Genomic DNA, 22,320 nt, shown 5'->3' with positions numbered 1-22,320 from the left:
CTGTGATATGCCGGCGGGGAACAAACCCATATTGTGTAGGATAAAGGCCATCGTGTAGATACCCCTTTAATGCGATCAACCACCATTTTAGTGATGATAGGCCTCCAATCAGCCAAGGATTCACATATTTGCTTCTCCGAAAGAAGTTTTAAAATCCTTTTTTTCCAGGACTCCGGCATGTGCTGATTTTCCCAAGCAGAATTGATCATGCGCAGCAAAGTTGATTTCAGGATATCCCAGTATGCAAGAAAGAATTTAACAGTAAGACCATCACATCTTGGAGATTTCCATCTGCCACACGATTTCTTCGCATCAAATAATTCTGTTTCAATGAAGGGACTTTCTAGCACGCACACACTTTTTTTTTTTTTTTTTTTTTTTTTGGGTAAAATCCATTGTATTTATATTCTCATAAATTTACAATATGGGAAGTCTCCCACACACTAGCAAAGAACTCCGAAAGAGAGCCCGATAGAAGAACTCAAAAACAAGTAGAGAACACTTCAAGGCTAGTAGCATCCAAATCCCTTGCAGCAAAACTGTCATGTAAGGATTGCTTGAGGGACATTCTAGCACGCACACACACACACACACACACACACACACAAACAGGCCCTTGTCCCGAATTTGGTTTCTAGCCTAATGATAGCCGCCGACAAGGTTATGAACAATAAAATCTACCATACATCCACGTACAGACCAAGTCACAGCCCCTCATCACATTTACGTATCAGCTCATCAAGACAGTTCTTAGATCAGAATCTACAATTTATTCATGCCTATATAATGACAGCAAATTCAAAACATCATACCTAGTGCAACCACATCAAAATGAGAAACGTGCATGTAGATCCCCAAACAGTATTGGTTCATCAAGACAGTTCTTAGATCAGAATCTACAATTTATTCATGCCTATATAACGACAACAAATTCGAAACATCATATCTAGTTCTTAGATCAGAATCTACAATTTATTCATGCCTATATAACGACAACAAATTCGAAACATCATATCTAGTGCATCCACATCAAAATGAGAGACATGCATGTACATATCTAAAAATCCACCATAGGTTGATAGTTCTAATACCTTAGCTAACCCAAGAGAGGACATCACACCCAAAACAAGGAGAACAAGAAACACACGCGTGCGCCCGCGCGCGCACACACACACACATATGCAAATGTGTGTGTGTCTCTGTGTGTGCGCGCGCGCCAAGGCCTTTGTCTTGAATTTTTTGCTTTTATTTTGGTTTCTAGCCTAATGATAGCCAACCACAAGGTTATGAACCATATCATACATCCAATTATGGACCAAGTCACAGCCTCTCATCACATTTATGTATTGGTTCATCAAAACAGTTCTTAGATCAGAATCCACAGAAATTATTCAAACCTTTATGCCCGATACATAACGACAGCCAATTCAAAGTATCATGTACAAACAAAACACATATCTATTGCAACCAAATCAAATGAGAGACATGAATGTAGATCTATAAAGTCTAGTATGAAAAAATCAACGTAGGTTGAGAGGTGTAATACCTTAGCTAACCCAAGAGAATGCCATCACACCCAATTTCCAAAACGACAGCCAATTCAAAATATCATGTACAAACAGTTAACAAATCTATTGCAACCACATCAAAATAAGAGACATCCATGTAGATCTTAAAAGTTTAGCATGAAAAAATCACCATAGGTTGATAGATGTAATACCTTAGCTAACCCAAGAGAAGCCATCACACCCAAAACGAGGAGAACAACAATTGTGACGACTATCACAATGCGTACATTACGGACAGGTGCATATGCCTCATGCACTTCAACCTTTGCCAACAGACCTACAGAAAGGCATCAACAAAGACAGGGGTCAGGTGCAAAACAGCTCAAGCCCACATGCACATAGCTTAATATTCCCAATGAGCATAAAGAGCAATGCATGCATGTTGGATACAAACCCCACTGTAAAAACCCAACAGGTCTATATGCTGCAATGACCTTGATGCCTCGATAATCCTTTTCTGTCAATACTCCAGACTCTCCATTTATAGCCCGTTCCATGGCACCATGATTGAGAAGTAGACTTACATTTGGATTCTCCAATGGTGGGAATAAGGAATAAACTTCATTCAAGTTTTCTGGCACACCTATCAGTAATTCACCAGTTTTTTGAAGCCCGGTTCTATCATAAACCAAGTTTTCTAGTTTGGTGGCATTCACCTGAGTCATCAGCACGCCAATCACCCTTTGCTTCTGCACGTCAAGCACAAAAATAAAGAGTAAGCAGATGAACCTTATATTCCAAAAATAAATAAAGGGAAAATGATACGATAAAGTTACCCAATCAACCTTACCTGTCCCTGGGCCATGGCATGAAACAAAAGCAGCAGCAAGAGGAAGGGTTTAGGTGTGGGAAAAATGATGGGAAGGGAAAGGGCTTGAATGTCGAAAGAATGTTAAGTCCCAAAAAAAGCTTAAATGAATCATACATCTTGAGTAAGAAAAAAAACCATGACAAAATCACAAGGAAAACTATTAACCATATATTTCAAAATGCTGATAGTGGACACTAAATACTATGCAAATTAAATTCTGTAAGCAGATAGCATTGAGAAATTTGCACATTCCATTTTGCCATATTATCAGCTAGGTAAAATGTAAGCAACTGTTTTTCTTAGATGGTCCACTGAAGGTTATTTATAGCAGACTGATAGGAACTGCTTGAACAGTCCACATATTGACAACTCCATCAAGAGGTCAGTTGACCATGACCTCAGGCCTGAACGATCATTGACACCAGATTGCTGTAACCCAAAGAAGATGCAGAAAAGAAATCGCTTTCAATCATGTCATTCCATACGAGACGACATTTTTTACACATCATGAGGTGGATTTCAAGCACCTCCAAGCAAACAGTGTTAATATACGTATTTGTAAGTTCACATCCAGAAACAAACAATCTGAACATCTATATGCCCACACCTGAGTGTGTGTGTGTAAAAACCCGGGCATCTCTACGGCAATCATTTTAAATGCACAGGATCTAAATATCCTGCCTTCTTGTCATATAAATGCACAGGATCTAGAATACCCTGCCTTCTTGTCATATAATGATATCTTTTGATGCTTGTAACTGGCTGTCCCTTTCTAGGGACTGTTTTGAGTAATATAATGACAAATGGATTTCACCCCCAAAAAAAAGTGTGAACATACAAAAGGTGATGATAAAAACTCACTTCTTCTTCTACCATTAAGCTGTTCATCACTACACGACCTAGTAAGGTACAGGAAACAATGACCAACTTTTGTCATGTACATTATGCTATGGGGAGAGCATGGGCACCGGAGAGAGAGAAAGAAAGAAAGTTTATTAAATTCTACGAAAGACCCATGGGTCTATGAGACTGATAAAAGCTTGGTACAAACAAGCAGAAGGGTGGAGCTACTAAGCGAGCATCATCACCCATGCTGAATGCTACAAATACATAGTCATATAGCATCGGTGGAGAGAGAGAGAGGGAGAGAGAGAGAGCATAAAAGTGTCAACGTGCACAAGAGGCTAAATATGGCATATGGGACAAACAATACACCATTACAATAGTGCTAAAACTTGATTTGCGCTGTGAAAGCAGCCCCATTCCTTACTGCTGGGTGGCATGTGTGCTAGAAAACTATGTGACCATAGGATTTCTATAACCATGCTGTAGAAGCAAATGGACAATGGTGTGATAACCATCCTGAAGCATGTGTTGGTTATTAATCTCAACCGAGTCTTGACTGCAGCTCATGAGCAAAAAGCTGTCTAGTAGAGGCACATGGAGGATCAGCAAGAGGACGCTTTTTAGGTGAAATCACAGGTGGAAAAATATTGCAAGCAGGCAGGTGGTGGCCCACAGTCCTAAAAGATGCTCATAACTATGCAAAATCTTGTTTACCACCATGCCAAAGAGATGATAGGCCACTGAATGATGACAGGATGCAACATCAGCCCATCCTAGCATTAGAAACTTTTCAAAAGTGGGGGGCTAGACTTTGTCGTCCCTATCAAACCAGCAACAAAATATACAGGTAATCATACATACTTGGTGCAACTGATTATTGCACAAAATGGGTGGAAGCAGTAGCCCTCAAAGATAATAAAGCTAGAACTGTTGCATATTTTCTATATCATAATATCATTACAAGATTTGGTGTACCTATTGAGATAGTATCAAACAGAGGAACACACTTCATCAACAAAACAATCAGGAAAATGACAAAGCTCCACATGTGTATATGTGGAGGTAAAAGAACAGGCAAACAGAGCTGCCAATGCCCAGATTCTACACACAAGGGGGCTTTCAAAGGCCTGGTATGCCGGAGATGTGTGCTCAAAAGGAAAGATCAATCTCGTCAAGGAGAAAAACCCCTAGATTGATTAAGATTCAGATGCTATACTTGGTATCCTTCCAAAGAGGGAACAAGCATGAGTAATATGACAAGGCAGCAAGAGGCAAAGTTCTCAAGCAAACCTACCAGCTGAAAGGTACCAAGACGAGGATCTCACCTTGACTCGGCTCAAGGCAAAAGCTATAGCATTGGCTAAAGCAAAGGATGCTCCAAAGGAAGGAAAATGGGCTGTCTATAGAGACGGAAAGGCAGAATTCAACCTAGATCCAAAGACTCTCAGCCTTAAACTGATGTAAATGAGAGCCGTCTATCTCTATACTATATTATAATTAGCCTATAATAATTTTGGAGACGCTCTATGCACTCCCTTGACTCTGAAACTCAAATGTAATAGTTACTCTTTTTCATCGTGCTTGTCTCATAGGCCCGTCAGGCCTCTTGAAGACATTAATATATCTTTCTTTCTTTCTCCCTTCGCATGTCATTTCCAAACTTGAAAATTTGATTTCGCATGAGGTCAAATCAAAGCTCAACAAACTTGTGGATTCAGCACTTAAGGAGGAGAAATCTAGGGAGAAACTTGCACTTAATGTGCGGATTGGGGGTTGCTGAGAACATTGGTGAAATGAGGATTTACAAGTTCCTTTACTGTTTGAACAATGCCTTGATAATATAGCAAACGTCATGCCCATACTCACTTGGGACACTACAGTAGTTGATGTATTCCAACGCACACCACAAAATCATGCCATCATCACATTCAAGACATGAGAGGATAGACTTAAAATTTTTCGACAAAAGCCAAAGCCTTGAAAGGCACCAAGATATGTATGGCAGAGGATCTTACCCATCAACAGCTTAAGGTGAAGGCTGATAAACTTCAAAAAGTATGCGAAGCTCGAAAGAATGGCAAGTGGGCAGTATATCATGAAGGTGTTGCTCTCAATCAAAATTTCAAATTGGCCATCGACATAGATGTGAAGACATTCAATCTATAATTGATGTAATTACATAAGTCTTCTAAGACATTAGGGTGGACTCTCAGTTCTGAATTGACATTTTGGTTTTGATGTACTCTTTAGTCTCATAGACCTTTCGGTCTTCTAGAGACTATAGTATTGACTATGGTGACATTGATGATCATGACATGGACTATGTCCTACACAATTCTCTGGCATAGGTTAGAGTGACAATGGCACTTGTCATATGATGAGATACCTTACAGAGACCACAAAGGAGGAGAGAGAACTCCAATCGGACCAATCAGGCTAAGCGCCTAGTGGCGCTTTATTATTGATTTCCTTCTTCGACGACTCCAGCTTTCACCAGAGCCAAAGCCATTGTCTGTCAAGATTATCTCTTCTATCGTTAGCCGACCACTAAAATTGGTTCCTCAGATAGAATATATAGATTCCGTCTGACGGAAAAAGAGAGAGAGAAAGAAAGAAGAAAGAAAGAAAGTTTATTAAAGTCTTCGGAAGACCAATGGGTCTGTGAGACTATGAAAAAACTTAGGACAAACGAGCTGTGGTGGAGCTACTAAAACGAGCATCCACATCAATGTAAATGTAAAAATGCAGAATGTCAGTACTAAATCCTAAGTACAACATAGTCAAGGCGGTAGTCGACTATCTCAACATCAGGACAGATGAGGTAATGGGGGCATGAAATCGGCGATAGAGTGTTGTCGGCCACTTAAAGGTGCAGCCCTGGCATGTCTTCTGGTCATAGCTCTGCGTCTAACTAGCGCTACTGTGACCCCCATCGGGCGAGACCCGACTCTAAACAATGAGGGGATGGATGTCCCCAAGTGTGATCTGTGTGTCAACCCTCACTATGAGCTGTCGGGTCACAGGCTCTGGGTCACAGTCATGTCGAGGCCTCGTCCTGTGGGTGTCCATGTGATCTGGCTGGAAAAACTCAGTGATAGAGCTCTGAGAGGGATCAGCCAAGGAAAAAGTCTGCTCCTGTCTCCGTGCTCGAAGTATCCTCTCGCGATGTCTGAGTGCCTCATGAACGAAACCTGCCAAACAACGCTGGTTTGGGTAGGAGATGAATCGGGCCAAAATCCCAAAGCTATCCCTGAAGAGGCAATAGAATCGTTCGCGGATCTCATAGTAAACAAGACACCTGAAGATGAAGTGCTCCTCTGTCTCAACCTCCTGCATGTCACACAAAGTGCATATGCGCCTCTCCCTGGGTAGTCGCTCTGCTCTGCCGCTCTCGATACGAATTCTATGTGAAGAGACTAGGAACTGCCCAAGAGAGATCCTCAGTGAGTGGGGTAAGTAAATATGCATGTACCCTAGTGGGTCAATGAAACCCTCCGCTGTGATATGTAAGAAGTGATCTCTATAGAAGCCCATCTTCATTGGAAGATCACTCGGGCCCAACCAGGTCCGGAATGTGTGTAGCTGTAATAGATCCTCACGAATAACTTGGTTGATCTCGTGTGATAGGAGGGGAGAAAACGGAGAATCCATGCTGTACTGGAAAGGAGGTAGTCTGTGCATGTGGAGCGAGCCCCAGTCCCTCAAACCATCTCTCTGTGCATGCATACCAGCACCTGTGGTCCCCTCCTGCTGCTTTAAGTGCCAAAGGAGAGGACAGTGCTAGCCATGGTAGCCTGCTACGTCTAGAGGTGTAATCCCCATACTCCCTGACTTGGTACAGATACGTGATGACCTGAAATGCTAGCATCTAGCTGTAATGGGGGTGACCCAAACTCCGCCCGAATGATCTGGTGAGGAACGGATGGCTAACCACGGATCATCCATGATAACATGAGAACGTGTACCCGTTCCACCCTGGCCTACTCTGTATCCGACGAGTCTGGCCCCCCAGCATGGACTGCCATACATACCCGCTGGACGGACCAAGGATATACCTTTGTAAGACTAGAATAAGTCTAATCATACAAATTTAAATTTTTTGGTGTTCTAAAATCTACACAGAAAATAAAAGAGAATATGAAAGAGAAGAAAAAAGAGGTAAACAAAAACTTTTATGAAAAACAAAAGGAAGACAAAAAGAACAAAAAGAGGTAAACTTTTATGGACGGACCAAGGAGTCAAAAAGCAACCCTTTAGTCCGTGGATCTTGAAAGTGAGAGCGGAAGCAGTGCCTCTGTAGTCTGGCCAATGAAGCATGTCCTCTGCTCAAGCGTGCCTGCATTGCGGGTCTCATAGTGAAGATGGAAAAGACAACCCCAAGATAAGTGTATGATGAAACTACCTCAACAGGTGACCCATCAAATGCGAACTGCTCCTGGCGCATGACGGCTCGAGATGTATTAAAGATCATAACCTTGGTATTACCTAGGTTGATCTTCAAATCATGAGACTCACAAAAGGATTGTAGTGCGTCAAGGTGTCTCTAGAGCCCCTCTGTTGAGGAAGACAAAAGAGCTACGCCATCTGTGTAAAGCAATATCCGGATCAGTGTGCCCGCAAGAGAGCAACCTACCCCCCCCCGGTGCCTGCATCACTGTCTCAAGCTCGTCAATGTAGAGGCCAAACAAGGTAGGTGATAACGGACACCCTTATTTGACCCCGATAGTGCTCATGATCTTGTCTGTCTACCCAGATCCTGCCCGGACTCTGCCTGAAACTCTCTCATAAAGTGCCATGACAGCCCAAATGATCTCCTGGTCATAACCCAAATCCTGTAGGCGCCGTATGAGGTGGGCTCTCGAGACCGTGTCAAATGCCTTGTGGAAATCCACAAAGCAACAGTAAACCCTCTGCTTCCGTGCCCTCACCTCCTCGATGATACATCTGAGCGTGAGAATGTGGTCCATGGTCCCATGATCACACCGGAATCCGGCCTGTCCTGTTGCTCTAAGTCCTCGACACTCCGAAATCTGCTGACCTCGGAATCAAGTACTGATGCATAAATCTTGGACATGACATTTCCAATCATAATGGTCCTGTAGTTCTCCGGGCTCATGGGATCCCCTGCCTTGTGAATGGGTGAGATAGTGTTAATGGTCCAGGTGCGTGGAAACCCCAAACAAACAGCTTCATTAAATAGCTTTGCTAAGATCGGGGCTAGGAGGTTAAAACTCAGTGCATAGTCCCTCATGATCCTTCACTCGACCATAATGAAGTTTCACTACGGCATCCTTTACCCCCCCCCTAGTGAAGAGAGTGCAGAATGTGGGACGTGGCATATGTGAGAGGTTAGGGACTGGCTAATTTGGGATATCATAGAGTGTGTGTGCATAATCAAACCACATCTTTTTTGCGATTTAAAACGTTTCAAACGTTTTTTGCTATCCATGAGGTCTTTGAAAGCTACCCATGGGTAGGGCATCCAAGATGAAGTCCTCATCTTCAACTAGGTGTGGGCATGGCACATGCCATCACAAAAAATCTTGCCTTCAACACCATTGGGTATAATTTGAACATTTTTCCAAAACTGAGAGCCATTCTTTCCACTCATTAGGATTCTTGGTTTCTCCTTTGAACCTATGGTCCATCAAAATATTTTGTGTCTACTGCACACTTGTCCAACCACGCCGTTGACCTCAAATGGTCGGCCCATGTAACCATGATGCGACGTCAATATTCCACTCAACCCCACAAACCATGTGCGTATTGGGCATATGTCGTTCTTCTACATAAATCTATCCAGGCTGCATTTGAGGTGGTCTAAACTCTATGTAGTGCCTCCTCTCTGATTAACGTCGAGACCAACTCCTCTCATAGGCATTGTGCTGAAAGAGAGTTGAAAAATAAATGTTGAATAGGCTCTCCCAAAAGCATCCACACAAGGTTAGGATATGCCAAATGGCGCAGTGAACACAGGCCTCTATCCCCTACACGTCACCCATTGGAAGTGTCACTGGTGGGAGTCTCTAGCCGAAGTTCCCCATGGGCAAAGATCATAGTGGGCTGCTCAATAATAAGCTTCCCAAAGATGGAAGGCTCTGGATGGTTTTGTAATACAGATTATAGCTGTTGCCCACCTTTCATCCCGTGTTGGATTGCAGGAAAATCTCCATGCGTAAGTGTACCGTGGCGCTTTACCGGCAAGCATGCAGCAAAGCTGATTGCCTTTGTCATGATCCTCAAATTATGTTGTGGCAAGTTCATCTCATCCCAAACAGTAACCTTAACTTGGTCTCCTTCAATAGCACTTCCATGTGCATCTTTATCTTTGCTGCTGTGCACCAATATACTCATGGGAACAAAAAACTATTTAGACCAGTATGGTTGTGCAAGGGCTGCTCGCCATCAGCATTTTCAAAAGTATCGTCACAGCCATATTCCTTTTCCTATCCATCGTTTTAATACTTTTGGCTGTCATTGGCATGTTCTCTACCATGAACTCGCACTGTTAGCCTCTTTCCTGGATCCCCTAAACATGCGGCCTAAGATACACTAAATAGGTATCCTTACCATCCCCATCATTTAGGTGCATAAGAGAAAGCATGGGCTGCTTGCCCATCTCCTGCATTGCAAGGTGCACAACCTCTCACAAATTTGTTGGCCGATTTGCCGGCCCATCTGCTCCAATGGCTTGGCTTGACCTTGGGTCATGCTCTGGAGCATCACCATCCAAGAATCCATGATTTAGCCCTTGTGCTATCAAGCATATGCATTGCAAAACTAGGAGGTATTTTTGTAGTACAATTTGCTCTGATTCCAAATCAAACACAGCTCGAGTAGGATCTCTCATTGTAAACCTAACTGCAAGACAACTAGTAGCCAAGATCTCTTGAAAGCTAGTGCATCACCGCCCAACCATACACCTTGCTAGGATCACTCCCAAGCTAGAGGTCAGTCAAACCCGGGCACGTCCTCTCCCAAGTAAGACTTCGTCTCAAGAGTGTTGTAAGATAGTCACCACCATCAAAGGGCAACTCTCCAAGCTGATGCTCTTGAGGAGCCCCAGTCCCAAGATGCCCCCCTAGCAGCCAAAAAGAAACATGGTCTGGTACATCAGCAGCCAACCATACATCCTTGCTAGGATCACCCCCGGGCATGTGCTCTGCCAAGTAAGACTTCGTCTCCCATACCACACCCCCACCCCGCATGGGTGTCTTAGGGAGTCACCAGCATCAAAAGGTCAATCCCAAGGTTCCCCCTAATGAGCCTAAGCTCTCACACCTCGTGTGTTCTAAGTGCCTTTACAATAGAACTGCCCTTACTGTACCAAGGGTACCACATGTCCAAACTTTCCCAAGGTTAGAATCTATGCCTCTAGCCACATGCCTCCATCACTAGCAACATTAATGTCCAAAATGATATAACATCATGTTTGCAGCATTATCATTTGGAACATCATAGCATCCAATGGTCCTACTAGTGAAACTCACTCCTTGCTTTAGGGACGATCTGTGTTCAGTGTTTAAATCTTCCTTCAGATGTTCTTATGTTGGCTCCAAGGATCATTAAATGTCCAGACTGGAGAAGAACCATGTACTGTAATTGATATCCCAGATCATAAAAGCGACAGCTCTAGAATCAATCCACCCATGGTGCGAGCAGCTTTGCAGCATTGATACGGATGGGAGGGTGGCAATAGGAGTTGGTTACTGGCTATCCTGATAGCTGCTCTTGCTCATGGCAATCTGCTTAGCACCATACTCAGAACATTAATTGAATACTAATAGAGCCTGCTGCTAGATGGCCTTACTCATGCACCTGGCATGGTACTTCTGCGGGTAGCAAAAGATTCGCATATGTGCTTGCTTAACGGAAAGAAAGAGCGTCGAAACATAAAAGACACTGCACAAACCCCCCACCCCACTGCACCCACGAGATTTTGTATTCTTTATTGCTGAAATCAATGGACATGTTTAACATCATAGAGGGCCGATAGGCTGCCAAGTTTGCTCTAAAGCTTGATGAACTGCTGGCTTGCTGCTGCTTTGGAGGGCTTTGCTGCTTGCTTTGTTGATGATGAAACAATGTAGATATGCCCTTTTATAAGGCCCCTCCTGATAGTTGGTCATAATGACTGACAGGTTGGCCAATCCTGGCCGACTCTGCCACACAGCATCGCTTCCATGTGGCACCCACATGCCCCCATATTCCTGCTCCTGCTGCAGCCCCATGGCTGCAAGGTGTGTGCGCTTCAAGCACATGATGCCCTGCTCCATATTTGGTCTGGATGCTCCAAGAGATGCTGCCCTAACTGAATACGGACAGCTAGCATGCAGGAGAATGCCTGTGATTCAAATACATCTCACTTGTGAGGGTGTATTCACTTGGGCGCTCACCTGAGCTAGCTGCCCGCATTCGCTTCCCTCAGGAAGATCACCTGATGCTTGTCACCATAGGCCACGGGTAGTTGGCCCCTAATAGTTGGGCATTTGTGTATGGGGGTGTGGGTGAAAAAAAAAGTGCGCTAAAAAATACGTCCCTAAAATTTAGATGCCTACGCCTTGTTCAGTGATAATGTCTTATACTTGCGAGAATGTACCAGATAGATGGCCTTGAAAACAGTGTATATCCACCCGCCGCTAGGAACACGCATAGGACGAGCAAGCTTCAAACCATCGGAAGGGACGGAATCGAAAACAGTACTCTGCAGGGATTTCTCAAACAAAGACTCGTCAGTCGCCAAGCTCAACTGGCCTTCACTGTCATATATTGCAGCGCTCGTAAAATCTGTGATTACTTCAACAGCAGATTTCAGATCAAATTCCGCCAAACTTTTGTTGACCATGCTATGGTTTATCAAAAAGTTGTTGATTATGAGTCGGGTTGCTATCAACTCGGCTTTGTCCGTTTCACTAAGTAAGTAGTCTTTCAACTGTTGCTCTCTTAAGGTAGAGACGGTGACAAGGCCGCGTTCTATTTCCTTCACGAGTTGATCGTGAGCCTTTAACCATAGCACTAGAGCAGGAGCTCCAGCGGTAAGCACAACCTGCATGCGCCCACACACGCCACAAGACGTGACTAAGTTGCATGGAGCAAATGGATTGAGACATTTTATTACAATAGAGCGAGATTTTGATTTCAAACGGCACCTAAGCTGCGCTTACCAATAAGCCAACGAAAATGGTGAGTTTGAGACATATGGAGGCCTTCAGACTTCTTGCAGCCCTCCTTCTCACACCAGCTTCTAGTGCTCTTTCCTCGCCTTCATAGGTTAGCGCTTTAAATACAGACCTGTCAATTGACATCCGTCGGTCTAATTCGGAAAGAGCTATTTCAGAAGATTGCGCACCGAGAAACGCATCGCTTCCGCCCCTATTGTGCCTACGGCTGAAGCAACCGGACATTGTCTTGTGGTAGACGGGATTAAAATTCAGTGGACGTGGGCGAAGCGATGACTACCATCGTTGCGCGTATACACAGCACTCCAAATCCACAGCTTCAACAGACAGGAAGGCACGTCTGAATAGCTTGATACAAATTTCTCAGAATGCAATAGCGAATGTATGGCCACAGAAGTTTATGGATCTCTGAGTCAACGCCCGTCGTCTAGGACTCTAAGTGTGCTGCTTGCATCAAGGCTTCTGTCTCCTTCTGTTCTTACTTTTCTGAGCCATTCCCACGCGTTCACGGCAGCCAGAACCGAAGGATGCACTTACACAATCGTGTGCACGAAGTCGCTTCGCGAAGAGATTACATTGGCACTTCACATCGAAGCTCACGCGGTAAGATTCTCTTTCTCCGCATTCGTTATCCACCGTTGTCTTTTCCACTGTTTGTCATCCAACGGCTCGCGGCTTCCCCAATTAAGAGCTGCGGGAGAGGGCCTGAGGCGATCAATTCCAGCGGCGTCGATGCGAGGAGCTCCAGGGGCGGCGAAAAGGCAAAGGTGGGGCGGGCAGAGACGGCAGCAATGAGAGGCGGGGGCAGTGAAGAAGAGGAAGGCAATGGAAGGATGTGAAAGCAGGAATGCACGAGGAGGAGGAGGAGGAAAAGCAAATTAAGGGAAGAGGAATGCAAGGAAAAGATTGAAAGTGGTGGCGAGGAGATTGAAGGTTTGCACAGAGAAGGCTGGCTATGGCGGATGAGCAAAAAACACAGAGCTTCAAAACAACAAAAAGATGAAGATGACTTATTTACTTAGCTATTGAAGAAGACGGAAATTTATTTATTTATTATTATTTTTCATTCGAAAACTTCCTTTTAAATTTTCGTTTAAATCCACGGGGTGCCTATGGGGTCCTCCACGTGGATCCTTGCGGGGACCTCTGTACGTCCACGTGGAACCTCCGCAGGCTGTTACGCGTCCACGTGGGCTCCTCGTTGTGGGTGCACCGGCTGGGGCCGGTGCCACGGGTAGCCGCGACTCGTGAGCGTGGACCCACTGGCTATTCCCGGTTGCAACCGGTCACCTCACCCAACAAAAAGTTTGCTTTGTACGTTTGCACAGCCTGTCTCTCGTTCCCCTTTCGCCCCTCACGAGTTTCCTCCACCCTCCTCGCAACCCCCATCTTATTGCCCCTCCACCAGTGCTCAGAGACATAGGTTTTGTAGTGTAATTTTCCTCGCTCGATTGACTGCCCCGGGTCTCACTTCGAGATTGCCTTTCATTTTGAGGAATGGAATCTACCTTCTTATTGACCTTGAGACTCCTTTTGTTGAGCCAACGATTGCTTAATTCGGGTCCGGATTCAAGGTTGCCTTTAATTTTGCAGGGTAGAATTTACTTGCTTTCGTTTAAACCCCCGTTTACTGATCTTGTGACTCCTTTTGTTGAGCCACATTAGAACCTTCATGATTTTTGGGAAATTTTAAAATCACATCCCAGTTAAGCTTTACGATTGCCCTTAATATATATTAAGGTCTCTAAAAATCGAGCAATTCCTTCCACTCCTCTCATGGCCATATCATGATGCCTTCTTTGATTTCCACTCCTCTTGTGGCCATTTCACAACTACTTTCATGGCCATCATACTAACCAAAGCTTCCACTTTCTTCTCCTCCATCTCCACCAACAACACCAACTGGATGTTGGACAGCAATACAACTTCTATCATAATGTCAAGGTTATGCATGTGGACAAATCTCTAGTTGGCCAGTTAGCTCATCAACCTTTTCCTAATTCAAGGGTAAGGGTACAAGAGAGTGACTCTTAAAAAGGGTAAGTGCCAAGAATGGGGGTGGCATTGGATTGATTTAAAAAAGAAGTTTTCTAAAGCCACTACCTCATTTTGCCTCTCTAATGAGATCTCTAAAAGGGTCAATTTTTGAATCAACACAGGAGCAAACCTATGAGGTTTCTAAACAATAAATTAAAGGTTTCTTGAACTTTAAGAAAAACTAATTGAAGTTTAATCTTATCATGCCTTATTCATTGAAGAGATTGAAATTTGTACTAGAGTCTAATGATGATAAGGAACTCATTGAAAGAGGAGAATGGTTCTCCTTGGGACATTTCACTTAACTCTTGCAAGATGATCTTCCAAAAGTAGTTGAATTGATATAAAACACATAAGTTTTAGAGTGAAAAGTTTATTGGAGTGTGGGGGAGCCCAATGGATAAATAGCCACAAAGTAGACAAAAAGTACTTTGCCAAGATGAAATTACCCTCTTTGACTAGAAAGTTGATAGGGGTGTGGCGGAGCCTTATGGACAAATAAGTACAAAGGAGAATCTTTCTTTCATGAAATTTAGCTAAAAGGCAATAGTGAATTTATGGTCCCACTTTTGCAACCATCGCTACAAAGAAGTACAACTGAGTTGGAAAATTTATTCAATAAGTCCACCGGCTAGAGCTACTTGTGGAGCCCAATAACAGCCTTCCACAACAATAAGTAAGGAAAGCAACTCATGATATGATTCTCATGACATTGATTCTAACAACCTTTACATTAAATGAAGAAGTCTGAACTCGAGGCTGTACAAAGCACAAAAAATTTAGAAAGTAGCTTTCAACAAAAGTAGCTTCTATTATGATTAAAGATGGAAGCTTAGAGCCATGGACATGCATCAAAAACTGTGTACCTAGCTACAACATTGTTGGTTTTCTCCTCAAAGAGCATGGCTAGAGGTGGTCTTCTTTTATTCAAGAGGTTGGAGGACTACTGTTTTGAATGAGCTACATTCATGATCCCTTAGCACTATTGTATGTCATGGATCATTACAAACCTTTTGACTAGCTGGCATGAATACTAAGCCTAGATGCCATTTGGTGCATCAATATACCCTCTTGGAATCGAAGGTGTAATTTTGCACTTGAACTCATGGCTAAAGATGATTGGCACAACTTCCATTTAAAAGAAAGTTTTTCAAGGAAATTGAAGATTCTAAGTGCATGCCACAATTATATAGATAAAACACATATAAATATATGTTTCTAAACAAACTAAAACTAGCTCATAACGTATTATATTGTATCCATATGGTTAAGCATGAAAAATGGCAACATAGGGTTAAAGCATCTCATATTGTATCCCTAGGGTTAAGCAAAAAAAAGGCAACAAAATGCTCTTGTTTGGATGCAACAAGCCAATTAAAGGATATCTCATTGCATTTGAGGCCAATTTGAAAGGCTGATCTATGTGGGGAAGACCATTAAGTAGTTGTTAAGCTAGCAGTCGAATGCAATGCTATGTGGCAAAGCAAAGCCAAGAGATGATTGTGGTTTCATTTAGCATGTCATAGAGAAAATATAAATGACTCATAGATAATGAAAAGAACCACCTTTATATCTAGCTTCAAATACTAGACTTCTTGCAATCTCTCTCAAGACTTGAGCCATCTTTTTATTACATCACATCATCATCTTCAAGAATTACAACGTCCCCACATCGATGCTTCATTTGAATATCAAAAAATCCACGTTTTCCATGGAGATGTTTTTTGTGAAAACGACATGCACACAAACAAGGTTTGTTGCTCACTTGAGTAGTCTCTTTATGAAAGACTCAATCTATATGAAGTCTTGATTCGTTACAAGAAAATCATTGCTATCAACTGTGGAAGCCAAAGTAAGCCAAGTAATTGAGTTTTTGACTAGGATCCCAAAAAATGCCATATTGTCTACTTCATAATATATACATGTGATGATCAAGTAGTAATCATAAGTTGATTGGGATGAGGATGAATATGGCATGTGTTACACATGTTTTGTCCTAAGAGCCCTTGACTAGTTTGTTTATGAAAATGGTAGGAGGAAGTATACCTTTCTCGAAAACAATAGCGTAGGAGGCAAAGAAAACATCTAGATCATCACTTTATGCAAAATTAGAAAAAGTATATGATGATGCTCTAGTACATAATAGACCATCACGACACAAGATTGTGTTCATGTAAATAATGGACTACCGCATGTGGTACCAATCAACAAAGGTCCAACAAGTAGGCAAAAGGAATCACAAGTGGGCAACATTCTCATTTGTTATAATATCAAGAGATCTTCAAGAAAGCTTTTGTTCAACTTATCAATTGCCATTATTTTTCACAAATTGGAATGAGTCTAAATGCTACAACCTTTTTCATATTAAACGTCTTTTCTCAGCCATTTCTTGCATGAAACCAAGGGACAAACATCATGAAGTGTTGTGGGTTGTTAGATTGCAAATAATCACGTGGTATATTTAAGACAATCTTCTAGCAAGAGAATAGCCATTAATATATAGAATTGTGTGAGAAATACATTGCAAATTAAAAGCTTCGAATGAAAGTACAAGCAATAGAGTTTTTGTCATTATCAGCCTGAGAGGATAGTACACTCCTTGAGCTCCACCTTGAGCAAGCTAGGATGGATTTTAGCACATTATGAGGACAAAGCTTTCCTATTATTTGAGATTATATGAAATGTGACTTCAAGACATGCCTTTGCTTTAATGATATGACTATTAAATGAAAAGTGATCATCATCAAGAAAAGGGTGTAACTTATGAGTGAAAATGGTTGCCGTGATGTCAGCTAATATGTGTACTTCGAAATAGATAAACACTAAAATAACATGTACCATAAAGAACAATGGGTTCATTATGAGTATCAAAATTTAAAAAATAGATATAAATTGGTGCTTCACCAAGTCCGCAGACGGTTTCAAGGGTCGACAAAACCGTGAGATTGTGGGTTAAGGCTATCTCACTTTTCATATTGAAAGGAGTCACCGATACCCAAAAATGGAACAATCTCAAGCCCTTTCAACTTTGAAGGACTTGAAATGTTCTAACATTATTTAAGAAACTTTGTTCTTTTAGCATGACTTGGTTTTAGTAATATATTTGGTAACCATATTGAAATTGCTATATATTAAAAGAGAATGTATGTGTTTTGTTGACAAGATATAGATAACATAAAGAAACATGTCATGTATTTTTTAATCCTTCCTTCTCAAGTTTCACAACTTTAACAATACAAAATGCAAATCGATTGTGATCATTCATTGCTCACACAAGGACCATCATATGACCATCTTTTAAAGTACCACCACATTTTTGTATTCTTCTCCCTAGATTTTTTGGACTAATACATTTCTATTTTCTCCCAAAGGTGGTCATTCTTATGGAATTGGCCACTCAAAGAAGCATTCATAGGTAATTGTTCTAATCCATTGTAGCCATCTATACTCAAATATTTCTGGCTCATGCGTGTTGGCAATTATGATTTTTCAGTTGTCCATACACATCTTTAGAATACATTGTAGTGTGCTTAATTGTGAATCCTAATCATGTTCACACCTCTATGGTCCTTCATGACACATTGTGTCTCCTTCACTTGTTCCAAAGGATGCAACGCTTACATACAAACCTTTTTTGGGGAATACACTTCAAGAACTTAAGTCCTTCATTTGGAACCTATGAAGGGGACACAGAGAAGAACTTCCCCCATGTTGATCCCATGTGGGTGTTTGATGTGGATTATCCAAGTCATTAAGCTCATATTTGGAATCATCGATTGCACCTTCTTTTGGAAATTCAATGGATGTCTGAGGAATATGTGATCATAATGGGTGGGAGGAAGTGGAGGAGGAGCAAGGCATATGGGTTGGGCTAGTTGATAGTCTTGTAAGGATGGGTTTGTGAGAGATGGAAAAAAGTTAGACATTACAAGATGGTAGGTTAGAGACTCTTGAATTGAGTCAAGTACAGAGGTTAGGAGAATAGTGAAGAGGGTGGTGAGGTAGGGGATGTTGGAATTGAAGTAGACCACCTACTCTTCACTCTAGATTTTCCCCAGTTTAGATGACATTGTTAGCTTCAAAGCTATATTTGATTTGCAAGTGAATCCCAAGGATGTTGATGATGCTTGTTGCAACAAAGGTAAAAGTTCACCTATCACCCAAAGAGGGGGGCTTCCCATTAAATGTTCATAGATCTTTATTGTATCTTGTTTGAGCCGTAGGAGATTTGCATGTATTGAGAGGCAAAACATAAATTTCTCATATTCATCCATCTTCTTGCAGTGGTCTAGGAGAGTATATTCACCCACTGGCCCATCCCAGTTTAGTTTAGATAATGCGTGCAACACTTTCAACTATTGCAGGTGTCTCCTAAGAGTCTCCACTATACCCGAGCCCTGCCTTCAATATGATCATCTTGTTTGAGGACTATAACTAGATGTTTGTACAATGCTATGGTACTTTAAAGCAATATCTCTTGTATTGGCTCCTGTAGATCATCATCAACCTGATTTAGTATTCATAGAACATATTTGGAAATTATGGCCTTCTTACTTTGCAGCTCTATGCATTTCTCTCTATAATTTCCAAGCATGGAGGTATAGAAAAGTTTTAGATTCTTGAATTGGTGAGCTACGTTTTGTTGACCTGGCAATTGATCATCAAGTTCTTGGATTTGGATTAACACTTGTGCTTGAGCATCAATTTTGGTAATAGCATTCAGAAGTTGCACCTTTGATGCTATACATTCTTTCTCTAGTGCCTAAACTTGATATTTCCAACCTTTGAGAGTTGTTTGCAACTCATTGTTTGTGTCCTTTGTTGCATGCATCCCATTGTCTTTCAGCATATGGCTTTCTTTTCATTGCACAATTTCATTCATCCGAAGAGACTTGCAATATGTATAGTGAATACTCTACTTCTTTCTTACTGTTCAAGGCATCTGAGATTTGTAGTGCTTGATTCCTAATTTCTTTTAAAACATTTTGTATAAGTACTTGTTGTTGCATTTGCTCTGCCATGCTTTCTTTTATCCTTTTAATCTGTGTCTTTGGATTTTGCAACTTTTTTTGGAGTGATGGGACCATTTGCCTATCCATTCCCATTGTCGCTATTCTGATGCCATACTAGCAAATAGTATGGACCATTGTTGCAATTCTTGATTGTGATGCTATGTGATGTGAAATGTGGGATTTTCTTGCATCTTGTTCTTGATCCTAAATGCCAGCCTGCTATAGTGTCACCAGGATTATTTTTTTTTTGGTGAGTGTCAATGGAGCAACAAAGCCAATGACATTATTGACTTGTGGTTCTTGTCAAGACACACTATCTGGTTGACTAGTGAAATCTTTGTGAGACATGCCTCTTGTATTTGTTACCTTGAGTCAATTTGTGTTGGCTATTGCAGTATCAATTCTGAATTGAGTTGCAACATTTTTTTTGCGGAGTTCCAAATGTCAACTTGAATAGTTTATATTTGCTTTGATTGTTGGTTGTCCATGTCATTCTCATTGAGCATGGATGGACTCTGGCTCCCATATAGGAAATAATAACAAGACATCAAATTCCTCTATTTCTTCTGGTGAGAGTGGTGTAGAGGCTTCCTCTTGGTGTATCCCAAATCCAGTGATGATGGCCTACTTTGGTATGATGCTATGAGTTGAGTGATGTGTTTCATCATAGTAGGTATTGGTGGTAGGAGTGATTGTAGCTTCTCGAAAAATTCCTAGTCCGTTGGATTGTAAGAAGGCATATATTAGTTGACATGCTAAATGTGGAGATTCTTGGCCATACAAGCTGCATTGCTCTTCCTTTTATTGGCTCCTTGTTGCTAGGTCAAACATCAAAGTGATCTTGGCCTGCATTATGCATGGTTAATGGATTTACCTCTAGTTCTCTTGAATGTATGTTCTCCAAGGCTTGCAGTATCTCTCCTTGGCATGTTACATTCATTTCCTCATCATTGTGGCTGCCCAAAACCACGATCCTAGGTCATTTTCGGGTTAACCTTTGGGTGGGTGATTCTTGAGCTTGTTCTTCTTTGGCGTGTTGACTCAAGGAGGGATGGCAATGTTGAGGATGTGGTCATTTGGCATGGTGTCGCTAGCGATGTTGGTCTTTTTCCCATCCTATCGAGCTATCTTTAGCTTGGCATTTGCATACATGGATTAGCACCCTTTTCGACAATTGCTTGTGCCAACAATGTCATGCACCAATAGTGCATGTCTCTTTTGTGAGTGGCTGATGGATTTTACTCTTTTATGTGATGAGGGTGCCGTGAGTGTGGACAAAATCAAGTTTCTTTTGAGACTTCTATTTGTGGAATTTATTCATGGTGCTCGAAACCCGTGAGTGATCAATGCATGACTAGTGAGGTGAGAATTCCTCTTATATGCTTATTTTGCTAGGCGTTTCATAGGGTTGCTAGGATCCTAGGTTGAAATTAATTGGATGTAATCACCTCTTGATCCTAGGTTGAAATCAATTGGGTGTACCAATGTGTGCAACAATGTACATATGCAATTGAGTACTCATGATACAATCTAATGCTCATTAAGGAAGATTTGGGACTCCCAAATCTTTGTTTTTGTCGTGGAAGCTTGTGTCTTGATGTAGTAGTGCTCTAGTCTAGTTCCATTGACTATTGAAGTGAACTAGTTTCCATCGAGTCTCTCTAGTAGCACATCTCTAATTGGATTAAGATTTTATACTCTATAAGGCTACTGAGATATTCGAGCTTGCCCTTATGGATTTGTGCATTATAGAGTAGGACTAAGTCACCTTCCTTGATATCTTTATCTTTCAGGTTTCTATCAATGGCATGCCTTTCTTCTTCATTTTTCTATTGTCCTGGCATGGTAGACTACTAAGCTCACTTATGTATGCTTCTCCAATTGATAGACTCTTTCTTGAATGGACTTATGATCTCCCATGCTTTCTTGCACTGCTATGCATAGGCTTGGTATGATGAATTCCAGTGGGACCATTGCCTCAACTTTGTACACCAATTAAAAATCATGTACTAAGCTTGAGTGGGAATCAATATGCCCATAAGGCTACATTAAGCTTTGTTTCTGAGTTAGATCTCACTAGCTCTGCTATCTTGGTGATGACAATGAATAGTATTTTGTTGGTGGAATCTACTTGTCCATTGCATTGGGGACAGCAGGCTCTGCTTTTCTTTGGATAACCATAAAGCTAGAAAAAAGTTCCTTGATTAACTCATTGACAAAATGCATGCTTCTATCTAAAAAAATTTCAATGGGTCATCCATACTATGAAATCGGATTTTTGTACAAGAACTTTGATGTGCTTCTAGCATTAACTTTTCTTACTGCTTTAGCTTCAGCCCACTTAGTGTAGTCCATGGCCACAATGATGTAGTGTGCCTATGTTACCTATGTGGATGTATGGGTCCCACAAAATCAATCTTCCATTTTTCAAATGGTTTCTGTGCAACAACTGTGTTCAACCCCTGGGGGTCATCACTCTCCTCACCTGCCCTCCCCCGTCCCATCCCCTTGCTCCACTCTCTTTAGCAGAGCCATCTACCCCTTCCCCCTCCTGACGCCCTCCTATCCCTCAACCCTCAAGGAAGTGCAAGACATTGGTCTCTAATTCAGCCCCTTCCCTAGAGCAGTAGGGAGTTTTGGTGTCTGGGGGCAAGGAAATACCTTGCTGTTCCCGATACCTATCCTATATCTCTTGGTATCATTCTCTGTAGCCCCAAAAGGGGGGTTCATTTAGCGTGATCGGTTCCTACACCCATCCGTCCTAGGGCATAGAGTTTGCCTTCACAAGAGAGGAGAAGTGGATGCTAAATATGTTTAATGACATGATAGAGGAGCATTTATCCTACATAATGGATGAGTGGATGGGG

The 22,320-nt window shown here is 42.0% G+C and overlaps 1 protein-coding gene across 1 annotated transcript in view; it reads right to left on the bottom strand.

Moving 5' to 3' along the window:
• The window catches only part of LOC147904290 (uncharacterized), a 79,150-nt gene extending 66,521 nt beyond the window's left edge, over positions 1-12,629 (bottom strand). The window contains exons 1-4 of the mRNA XM_087385230.1: positions 12,390-12,629; positions 11,825-12,271; positions 1,963-2,257; positions 1,721-1,845 (exon numbers count right to left, since the gene is read on the bottom strand). Of these exons, the coding sequence (XP_087241356.1) occupies positions 1,721-1,845; positions 1,963-2,257; positions 11,825-12,271; positions 12,390-12,629 (1,107 nt within the window). The remainder of the gene's footprint in view (positions 1-1,720; positions 1,846-1,962; positions 2,258-11,824; positions 12,272-12,389) is intronic.
• Positions 12,630-22,320: the final 9,691 nt, after the last annotated feature.

This window comes from Dipteris shenzhenensis, chromosome 2 (genome assembly GCF_047967505.1).
Source record: "Dipteris shenzhenensis isolate YYH24624 ecotype China chromosome 2, Dip_SZ_1.0, whole genome shotgun sequence".
Taxonomy (NCBI): Eukaryota; Viridiplantae; Streptophyta; class Polypodiopsida; order Gleicheniales; family Dipteridaceae; genus Dipteris; species Dipteris shenzhenensis.
The sequence above is the reverse complement of the archived record's forward strand: the minus strand, read 5'-3'. Positions and strand labels throughout refer to the sequence as shown.